The following is an 11,202-nucleotide window of genomic DNA, read 5'->3' on the forward strand; positions in this document are numbered from 1 at the left end:
AGCAGCGCGAGTTTTAACTGAGGCACAGGCAAGAGGAACTTCAAACATCACAGGACTGTGGTCAGAAAACACAGCATCACAAATCTCTATGTTAAAAACAGAAAAACCATGAGATAAAACAAGATCAAGCGTGTGTCCACGTTCATGTGTGGGACCTGTCACACATTGCACCAGATTAAACGAATCAATAAGGTTTAAAAAGCCCTTCGCCATGGGCATGTCAGGACAACACACGTGAATATTAAAATCCCCAGCAATAAGAACACGATCATATTTTGGCATGAATTCAGCCAAGAAGTCAGCAAAGTCACTCACAAAGTCCTTATTGTATTTTGGAGGCCGGTAAACCACCGCACACAACACTGTGTGAGAGCAGCCCAGCTCAAACACAGACAGTTCAAAGCTGGTGAATGACGGGGTTGATAGCTGCTTACATTTAAAATGACTTTTAAAGATCGTAGCTATTCCTCCTCCTCGGCCCAACATACGTGGGGAATTAAAATAGCAGCAATCGCCGGGTAGAAGATCCGAGAAGATGCTGCACTCACCGGCGCTCAGCCACGTCTCGCACACACAAAGAAAATCCAGTCCTCGGGATGTGAAAAAATCCTTCAGGATAAACGTTTTGTTCGCTAGGGACCTAGCATTTACCAGGCCAATCCTGGCGGTAAGCAGCGGATCCCCGTCGCTAGCCGTCTTAGAAGCCCGACACAGAGGCCGCAGGTTCCGCAGATTCACACCACGTCGGCGGGGGCGAGGAGAGCAGGGTTTTCGGGACATCCCATCTAGGCCGATGACAGGTACCAGCCAGGCACAGACAGGTTCCAACGATCGCCGAGAGAAACAGAAGTTTGGCACCACTCCTTGTTTTCTGGACAAGGGCTTAAGAGAATACCTTAAAGAAGCTTTCAGCTTCACCAGGAAGCCAGCCCTTCGACCCCGGCGACGGCACTTTTGCCGGAGTGGTGGATCTGGAACACGGCACAGGTGAGCCGGGATCTCCGATATTAGCGGGGGCAAAGTTTTATGTTCAGCTTGGTTCCACTTTGCCCAGCCTTTGACAGAAGGTCGGAGATCCAGTAGGGTTAGGCGATCATACACCAAGAGAGAGTTGGCATTTATTACAATAGTCAATAAAATCAAAACAAACAAACATAACACTGGCAGTGATAGACGGCAAGCCACACGCACCGGCGCCATCTTGGCTACCTGGATTAGTAAGATGAATATGAAAGTGTCTCACCTCCAGCAGCCTGCTGAGGTGATGCTCAGACAGGACCTTCACCTCTCCTCCACTCATCTTCTTTTCTTGTTCTCACCTTAAGCTTGCTCTTGTCTGTCGTTGCAGCAGGGACGATGCTGTGGACAAAACAGCAGCATCAGGTGGCTGCGTCGGTTACCATGGTAGCGACCTGCTGAGCAATGACAGACTGAGGACAGTGACATCACAGTGACACCTGATGGCAAAACAGAGAATTACACACCTCTCACTGTCTCCTTATGTGGACGCCTCTCAGACATACACGCATCCTCATTTTAGTTCAGTAGAGAAAAAACCTCTAAAGCTGATTTTTCCTGATGTTTCACACATTTTATGAAACATCCTGAAGTTCTCAAATTTTCATACCCACCAAAATCAAAACAATGGAAAAGTCGTGAATTGCAAATGAAAAGTTTGTGGAGATGAGAGTGGACTCCTTCAACCTTCTAAATGATAACAGTTAAATCTTCATCAGATGATAGTTGATGGTTTCCAGCTTTAAGGAAAGGTGAACACGTGCAGCGATGTGGGTCCGTGTTCTTAGCCCGGCTACGGGAAGAGACGAGCTGAGACTCGGGGAGCAGGACATGTGGGGGTGGATCCTCACTTTTAACCCTTTCTGAACTTTGAGATCAGTGATTGTATCGCCTTCTAACAGGAGTCAGTTATACTGCTGATACTGTGTACTAAGTACTGGGCAAAAGGCTTAACCTTAAACTCATTTCTTTATATTTTGCCAGACTTCCTGTATTTTTTGAAGTGCTCTTGAGCAATCGTTTTCTACATAAAAGAAAAACAAAATTTCTAACAGATAAACAGTATCTGAAAATCTGTTCCTTTAGAGACGGGAACAAATCCTCAAAGACGCGACACATGGATTTTTATTAGAGCGGTTAGAACATGCTGTAGGTATTACAGGTACTGCACTGCAGTGGTTTGTATCATATCTATCTAATAGACTCCAGTTTGTGCATGTAAATGGAGAGTCCTCTTCACACACTGAGGTTAATTATGGAGTTCCACAGGGTTCAGTGCTAGGACCAATTCTGTTTACATTATACATGCTTCCCTTAGGCAGCATCATTAGAAGACATAGCATACATTTACACTGCTATGCAGATGACACCCAGCTCTATCTGTCCATGAAGCCAGATAACACACACCAATGAGTTAAACTGCAGGAATGTCTTAAAGACATAAAGACCTGGATGGCTGCTAACTTCCATCCATCCCTTCTCTTCCTCTTATCCAGTTCAGGGTTTCTGTGGGACTGGGGCTTATCCCAGCTGCCATAGGGTGACAGCGATACCATGGACAGGTTGGGGCTGCTAATTTCCTGCTTCTAATTTCCAGTCTCAGATAAAAGTGAGACTGGAAATGGCCACCCCTTCCTGATCCTCTGCCACAGGTTTTTTTCCTGGGAAGTTTTGAATTGAAGTGAAGTAAACTCAGTTGAATGGATGGATGGATTTTGTACTGGTATCCTCTTTTGATCTTCACAGGAGCTCACTGAGGTGTTTTTGATGTGCGGTTGCCCACCTTCACTGTCTGCTTTTCAGGAAGCCAGTTGCAGGTTGCAGTGTCCACGCCTAGAACCATCAGCTTTTCCACACTCTGCTATGGGATGATTGTGTTAAAAGCTCAGCTCAAGCCTTTCTCTCCAGCTGTTGACAGCTGGAGAGCCCCGCCCGGTGGCAGTGGAACTGTTTGTGCCTGGGTGGTGTTGTAACCTCAAACCGTAGAAAGAAGTTGTTCAGCTCATCTGGTAGAGAGCTGTTGTCCCGGCTCATCATCGGGGGAGGGGGCTTGTAGTCAGCGATGTGTTGAAAGCCCTGCCACAGACACTGTGGATCCTTGCTACACATGAAGTGAGTGTTCAGTTTCAGTCTCTTCACTTCTCTGATCCCCTGTGACAGGTTCTTCCTCCCTATAAGCTGCAGGATCCACAGATTTAATAGCTTTGCTTCGAGCTCTCAGAAACGCTCGCTGGAGTCTGTCCCAGCTACCATCGGACGAGAGGGGGGCCCGGGAGGAGCTGGGGGACATCCTGGACAGGTCGGGTCTGGACAGGCTAACACACAGAGACCGACAACCATTCGCACTCACACCGTTCATTAACCCAACCCCACTACTTCCATTTGAGAGGAAGCCCAAGTACCTGGAGCGAACCCACACATGAGCAAGCAGGTGACAGTGGGAAGGAAAAACTTTCTGCTGTCTGCTGCCTCAGCTCGCAGCTGCTGCCTGGTGGGGTTCAGGGGAGGAAGACGGGACAAAGACAGACTGTGGAAGAGAGCCAGATAATGATTCAGTGCAGAGAGGTGCATAAACACATAGTGAGTGAAGAAGAAACACCCAGTGCATCATGGGAATCCCCAGCAGCCTTGGATCAGGATTCTGATCTCCTGAGCTGAGGAATCACAGACTTTTGTTTTTAACAGGACATGATGACTGACTGAAGAATGCTGCACACTGATTGGCTAAAGATGTGTCAGTCACATGATGACAGCACTGTCTTTGGGTTCTTTTTACAATTATACTCGTGCATTTTTAATGATGTTTGAGTCTGGGCACAGGTACAGAAGCTTTATCCTGAAACTGTTGGTTCAACTGTGCAAAAGTCTATGCCAACAGTGTTAGATTGTGTGTGTGTGTGTGTGTGTGTGTGTGTGTGTGTGTGTGTGAGGCCCACTGATGAAGAGCGTCCTCTGAGTTCAGCTGAATGGAGTTTAACAATGCAGGAATGTGTGTGTATGTGTGTGAGGCGGGGGATTTGGACGACTCTCTTTGGTTTCCATAGAAACATGATGTAAGGGCGAGGGGGCGGGGTTCTTCTCCTTTCATTGTGTGAGTATGTGTATGTCCTTTTGTGCTTGCTTTAAAGTTTGTGTGGACTGGCTGGTAGAGAGACCTCACTCGATGGAGGAGTAAGACGAAGAACCCAGCAGCAGAGCGGCGTGACGACTGACGGGGTCGAAGACAGGAAGCTGGAAGTTGGAGGAAGTCTGTAATGTAGAGGTGAGGGAACAGGAGCTTTTGTTCTTCGGGGAGTGTGTGTGTGTGTGTGTGGCCCCTTCGTGACGTTTTCAGAGTCCAGATTGAACCACCTCTGACTTCTCTGATTTTCTCTGCCGCTTTATTGTGGGCTGCCGCAGGTCCCCCGACAGCCTCTGGGTGGAGCTGCAGCCTGGGGCAGATGAACGCAGTGACACTGCTCATTAATGCATTCGTGTGTGTGGCTGTCTTTGTGTTGTAAATGCGATTAGACACTGGCAGCTCTGCTCCTGTTGTTGTTGACCTACTTCTGTAGCTTCACTTTAACCTGAAATCGTCTCCGAGGGCGCACTCGGCTAACTTTACTGTTTCTGCTTCATGTGGAGCGCACACAACCCAACTGCTCAGCTTCATTCTCATTTGCAGGCAACATTTTAAAGATAAATCAGAGTTTAAACACTGCTGCAAACAACACACACACACAAACCTTCATATATACAAATCTACATTTGCTTAAACTATTCTGATTCTGATCTCACGAAGGGGGCCTGTTTTAAACCAAGACATACTATTGCTGAAAGCTGGGGTATAAAATTCACACCGGAAGTGGACTGAATATCAGAGGAACTGTCCACGTCATGGTCAGCATGTACGAGGAGGTCAGAAGAGGTGCAACAGTGAGAGTCTGCAGCCTTGTGTGAAACATGGCGGAGTCTCCATCGTGGTTCCAGATGCATGTCAGCCAAAGGTGATGGAGATCTTCAAACACACTGCCAGTGCAGTGAAAGCATCCTGAATAGAAACATACGGTGGATCAGCCTCCGCAGAGCCCGGACCTCAACATTGCTGAAGCATCGATTCGCTTCTGCCAAGAGGAGTGGTCAAACATCCAAAGCATCGGGTCAGGCTGAAGCTTGCTGAGGGACGTTGAACCAAATGTTAGTGGGGTGTGTTCTTCACTCTGTGTGGATTGCAGAGAAAGTACAATTTTTAAAAAATTAGTATTTCTGTACAATCACTCCACCCTGGTAAAAACAAACATTTCAAAGGAGTGATTAAAAGCCCCAAATCACCCTGACGGTGGTGCTGATAATGAGCGGATGGAAACGTCTGAGCATCACCTTCATGTCATTAGAGAACCTGTGCTGCCTTCCAGGTGTTTGGGTTGTTAACTGTTAGTGTCCGAAAACATGAGGGTGATGGTATATGTTTCACACTGTTTGATGCGAGGGGTGGAGGGGTAGGTGGAGATGGAGGTAAGGATTAATTCACACAGTAAAAAAGGCTGCAGGCCAACTCTGACCTCGTGGGGCTCAAACGGACGTTTTAGCCTTTAAGTCTGAAAAAATGAAATGCAGTATACAGAATACTACAGAGTACTATCTGTCACTTCCTCTGTGTCCAGGTTCACCGCGACAGCCTGAGGAGAACTCCTCCCTCAGCACCTCCCACACCTCCATCATGACGGACAGCCAACACCCAGGCGTGCCTTCCCCCTCGCTCTCTTCAAATGTTCACCACAACGGCAGGATTGGGGGGGCGGTGTCAAAAAGTCCCATGACCCCTGATCAAAATGGTAGTCTGGATCCAGGACCAGAATCCCACAATCCCAGTAAAGTCAGCAGCAGGACGCTGACCTCCACCTCACCCCTGAGGACCCTCAGGACTCTCCGAGGCCTTGTGAGTCCAGCCGGTCCCAGTCCTGAAGGCGGCACCGCCAGACCTCGGGGACAGAGCCTTAGCTCTGCACTCAGCTCCAGAATGAGAATCACGACCCCCAGAAGTAAGGTAACTCTCACCTGCAGTGAAAGACACACCTGAGCTGGTCCCACAAGTCCAGGAGAGACAGGAGCTCCCAGGTGGAGCCAAATCTGAAGGGAGGTGTTGATCAGTCTTTGGGTAGCTTTGATCAGACAGAGGTCTGATGAGACGAGTTAGAACCTAAAAATCTGGATGGACCACATGTGTGGTCAGAGTTACCTCATGTGATTTTTAATAACAGCCTGAATAATTAAAGAGAGGTCACAGATTCAGGGGAGACCCCGATGAATGGATCAAACAGCCTTTTAGCTGTAGCTTATAAAGAATCATCACCTGTCTGAGGTGAAGTTCTGCACCTGGATGAACTCCAATCAAAGACATCTACAGACAGTCAGAAGCAATAGGCTGACATAAGCTGCCTCAGACTCTGTTCTCAGTGTGGTGCAGACTCTTCTGGTCTGTAGTATTTGACAAACATTGGTGTGAAACTGCAGATCAAAGTGAAAACTCAACATGCAGTAAAGAGTTTTGGTGATTTTGGAAAGAGCGGAGAGGACAGATGGTGACATCGTGGTGTTCAGATGCTGTCACATTAAGTGTGTTGGAACTCAAATCTTTAACTCAGACTCCTGTTAACCACTTGTAACACCTGTGTTGTTGGTGCAGCGTAGGAGCAGCCAGCAGGGGGAGCCAGAGGCCCTGTTGGACCTGATCCTGGAGTCTCAGTGTCAGAGGCTGGACGACCAGAGAGCCAGCGTCAGCCTGCTGCCCGATCCGGGACCAGCTGCTCTTTGTGGGGCCTGCAGTCCAGATCAACCCCCTGTGCCCAGCCTGGACTTTTACTACATGCTCATACACTACCAGGTCTGTATCTTTACTGGGTTAACTGTTAGCTAAAGATTGGACACACTGGTGTGGTTGGTTGGTGTGGTTTTTACAACACCGGGAGTATCAATGCTCCTGACCAATCAGATTCTTGTGATGTCAGACAGAAATATTAGAAATGCTTTCTTACCTCTAATTTTGAAAACAGAGACCTCCCTAAGTTAGTATTGTTCTTGACTAAAGCAAAGAGAAAAGGTAAATAATAAAGCCTTTGGTTACTTTTGGTTTAGGGTTAGCAGCAACATGTTAGCAACAGATCCTTTGAGTCCTGTAAGCTGCGAGCTGAGGCCTCCTAGACTGGATTTGCTTAGTCTGGGAGATCACACAGATCCCTGATTGAAGGCCAAGTCCGCCCTCAAACTTCATGTGCTCTAAAACATTTCTGAACCTGTTTAGCAGCGTGGCTTATCTTGTTGAAGGGCCACAACCATCAGGGAGCACCATTTCTCTGAAAGGGTGGACACGGCCTGTAACAGTGCTTAGGTAGGCCTGTCACAGTAACATCCACGTGGATGCAGGACACAACTTTTCCCAGCTGAACATCACCCAAAACATCGTGCCGCCTCCTCGGCTCATCTTCTTCCAATCTGGCCTTGTGCTTCCAGGTGTTCCCCAGGTAAGCAGTACACATGCATCTGGGCATCCACATGATGTGTATGCTGACACCTTTCTATCAGAATGGGCCACCCGGTCCAGCCGTCAGTGAACCTGGTTGGTTCTTTGATAGGTTACTGAGCCCTGCAGACCAACCAAAGGGCTGCAGCTTTGGAGACACTCTGACCCAAACTGTCAGACACATTCAAATCCTCTTGTGCATTTTTCTTGCTTTTAACATCACGTCTGAGGACAAAATGTACACCTGCTCCCTGATATATACCACCCACTAACAGGTGGTATGACTGTATTCACTTCACCTGTCAGTGGTCAGAATGGCCCTGTTTGAAGTATCCGACCATTTTCACTCCAGTTCACTCTGATCTATGAGCAATATGATAGTGCAGCTCCTGCATGTGTACGAATGAACAACAAGAAAAATTCGTTTGTACCTCACTATCTGTACACATTGTTTTAACATTAATCAGTAAAGGTGCTGTGGGCAGGACTTGATTTTAGCATTTTCAGTCAAATCTACACTTTACCTGAAGGATGAAAGAGAAGCTCATCAGAACAGATGATGATGCTATGGGGATAAAAAGATTTTATCCATGTTTGTTGTGTTACATTAGCTACCAGACGGGTTATGACCCACGTGAGCTTCTGTCTGTGTCTGCATTTGGGTCCACTCCCACTTACTGACCTCCAGACCCCATGACAAGATGGCTCTCTGTAAGGTGCAAACAAGTACTTTCTGTCAATATGTCACAACAGTGCGGCTGCTCAGGGATGGTCCTGGATCAACACTGATCTCGTCATCAGGAACAGGATAGTGTAGAACAGCCCTCACCTGTCTCTCTGTCTGCAGTCTGACAGGATGGAGGACCAGAGGTGTTCCCTCCCAGACCTGGATGACGTGCTCACTCCGGTTCCTGACGGTCAGGAGAACTTCTTCTCTTTGGTCCAGAGAGTCCAGTCCAGGAGGATGAATGAGCAGCGAGCTTCACTGCTGCTGAGGAACAGTGAGGAGGACCCGGACGCACAATCTGCTAGCTCCTCCCTCCATCATCATCATCATCATCATCACTGATGAAGCCCCAAGTCTGATCGGGTGGAGCGACTGAATTCTAGTTCCCTTTAAGGAGTAGCATTTGTTGTTGAGTGTGGCTCTGGCTCCTCAGACTGAAACCAGGACCGCAGTGATCCTGGACTTGGGGCCATGAGGGTTTTCGTCTGCATGTAGGACAAACTGCTGTCAGAAATAATCTTAATTTTTACTAACACACCTGTAACACATGTCACATGATCAGGAATCACAGGTTGGTTTCTGTACGGAAGAAGAAAAAAATGCTTGGATGGACTCTGAGGTTTGATTTGATGTTTGGAAGTTTGTTTTAATCAAACTTAGGGCTGCAAGCACTTCTGTGTGGATGGGTAAGTGGGGCTATGTGGGTGGGGCAAACCCATATTTATCTCACACAGCGCCCGCAGCATATTTGCCCTTCAAGGCTAGTGGGGATGCCGGTGTTGGCTTTCCCACAGGAAACCCACGTTAGTGGCCAAGAGAGGCATGTTTGGTGGGGCAAGCTGAGGTTTGACTGCATTAGAAGGTGAACGTGGGCATCCCTGTGATGCTGGGGTAGGGAAGGTGTAGTAGGGCGTGAGGCGTGGGTGTGAGGTGTGAGGCGTGAGGCGTAGGTGTGGGTGTAAGGTCCTTGGTCTGAGGGGTGGGTGTGGGTCTGAGGTGTGAAGCACGCGTGTCAGTGTGAGGGGCAAATGTAGTGATGGTTAACAAGTTAACGAGAAGTGGTCGAGGTTGAAGAGACTGCTGAAACCCTTGGGGGCGCAGGACACGACTCATTAAGTCACATGACTGGGGGGGGATGCAAAGCATTCTGGTAGATGTAGTGAAGTTTAGTAACCCATACTTTCAGCTTTAAAAGGACACAGCCTTAATGAGGTCATCATATCCATCAGCTGTTGCTCCTCCCACCACAATGCCGTACAGGAAACAGCTGTTTACTTCCTGTTTGTTCTGTGGTCCCTAACCCAAACTAACGAGGTGACTGAATGCAGACCAACTGACGATGCACTCACTGACCGCATGATAAACACTCTGCATGTAAACGTCACCCTGGACCTGTGAACCTGTGACCTGATCTGTGTCCTGTTTCACCTGTACTCACCTGATTCTGTAGTAACTGCAGAAATGTGACCTTTAACCTCGTGGTGCTGATTTAAATAATCTCTCTAACAAACATCTCAGCTTGTATTTCACTGTCAAACTTTATTCAAACATGCAGCTCACAGACGTGATGTCAGGCTCTCCCACCTGACATGTTTACCAATCACAGGTGTCCGTCTGGAGCTGAAGCCTCTCTGTGACCTCTGACCTCTGTAAGCTGGAAAAGTCTGATCGTAAAGAGAAATGTCACTTCCTGTGTTGGAGGCTTGAATAAAGTTTCATCAGGCTTGATCCTATTTGTCCTCCTCCTTGTTGCCTGGTAACACCTTTCTCACCCTCCCAGTCCCAAAAGCGACGATGGTTCAAATCTGACCAGAGATTTCACATTTCAGTCAGCTGACTGCAGACAAACGAAGCCGCCTCCTGTTGCTGTCTGCAGGCGACCTTTGATCAGGACCACACATGTCCCGATCCAGAATAATTGGATTTGTTCGGAGTGGTGTGACAGCGACGTAGATTTCAATTCAATTGTATTTACACAGCGCCAAATCCCCTTAAGGTGCTTTATATTGCACAGTAGATCGTACAATATTACACACAGAGAAAAACCCAACAATCATATGACCCCCTATGAGCAGCACTTTGGCAACAGTGGGAAGGAAAAACTCCCTTTTAACAGGAAGAAACCTCCGGCAGAACCAGGCTCTGGGAGGGGCGGGGCCATCTGCTGTGATTGGTTGGGGTGAGAGAAGGAAGACGGGATAAAGACATGCTGTGGAAGAGAGACAGAGGTTAATAACAGATATGATTCAGTGCAGAGAGGTCTGTTAACACATAGTGAGTGAGAAAGGTGACTGGAAAGGAAACACCCAATGCATCATGGGAATCCCCCAGCAGCCTACGTCTATTGCAGCATAACTAAGGGAGGATTCAGGGTCACCTGGTCCAGCCCTAACTATATGCTTTAGCAAAAAGGAAAGTTTGAAGCCTAATCTTGAAAGTAGAGATAGTGTCTGTCTCCTGAATCCAAACTGGAAGCTGGTTCCACAGAAGAGGGGCCTGAAAACTGAAGGCTCTGCCTCCCATTCTACTTTTAAATACTCTAGGAACAACAAGTAGGCCTGCAGAGCGAGAGCGAAGTGCTCTAATAGGGTGATATGGTACTACAAGGTCATTAAGATAAGATGGGGCCTGATTATTTAGTATTATTTAGGCCTTAGTTTTCACCAGAGCTACAGTATCCAGAGTCGTACGTAGTGAAGAGGTAAAATTATTAACAAGATGTAGATCTGGACACCGTGATCATGAAACTCGCAGCTGCTGACAGCCTGAGACAGCCGACGCTATCGTCAAAGACTAATAATATAAAAATAATAATACTAAAACAAACACACTGTTGTGTCCTTTGAGCTTTTTAAAAGACGTTTTGATAAATGCGTTGTTTTAGTAACTCTGAAATAAACTGGTTGTTCCAGCACAGCTTCATCACAACATAAGTGCATTGGTTGTTGTTTTTTTCTCT

The 11,202-nt window shown here is 47.5% G+C and overlaps 1 protein-coding gene across 1 annotated transcript; it reads left to right on the plus strand.

The window, feature by feature from the left end:
• Positions 1 to 4,139: 4,139 nt before the first annotated feature.
• Positions 4,140 to 9,971, plus strand: gpsm1a (G protein signaling modulator 1a). Its single transcript, XM_026188728.2, has 4 exons — positions 4,140 to 4,279; positions 5,661 to 6,043; positions 6,683 to 6,880; positions 8,364 to 9,971. The coding sequence occupies exons 2-4, from the start codon at positions 5,717 to 5,719 to the stop codon at positions 8,583 to 8,585; spliced, it is 747 nt and encodes a 248-aa protein (XP_026044513.2). The 5' UTR covers positions 4,140 to 4,279; positions 5,661 to 5,716; the 3' UTR covers positions 8,586 to 9,971.
• The last annotated feature ends 1,231 nt before the right edge of the window (positions 9,972 to 11,202 follow it).

This window comes from Astatotilapia calliptera, chromosome 12, assembly GCF_964374335.1.
Source record: "Astatotilapia calliptera chromosome 12, fAstCal68.1, whole genome shotgun sequence".
NCBI classification, from domain to species: Eukaryota; Metazoa; Chordata; class Actinopteri; order Cichliformes; family Cichlidae; genus Astatotilapia; species Astatotilapia calliptera.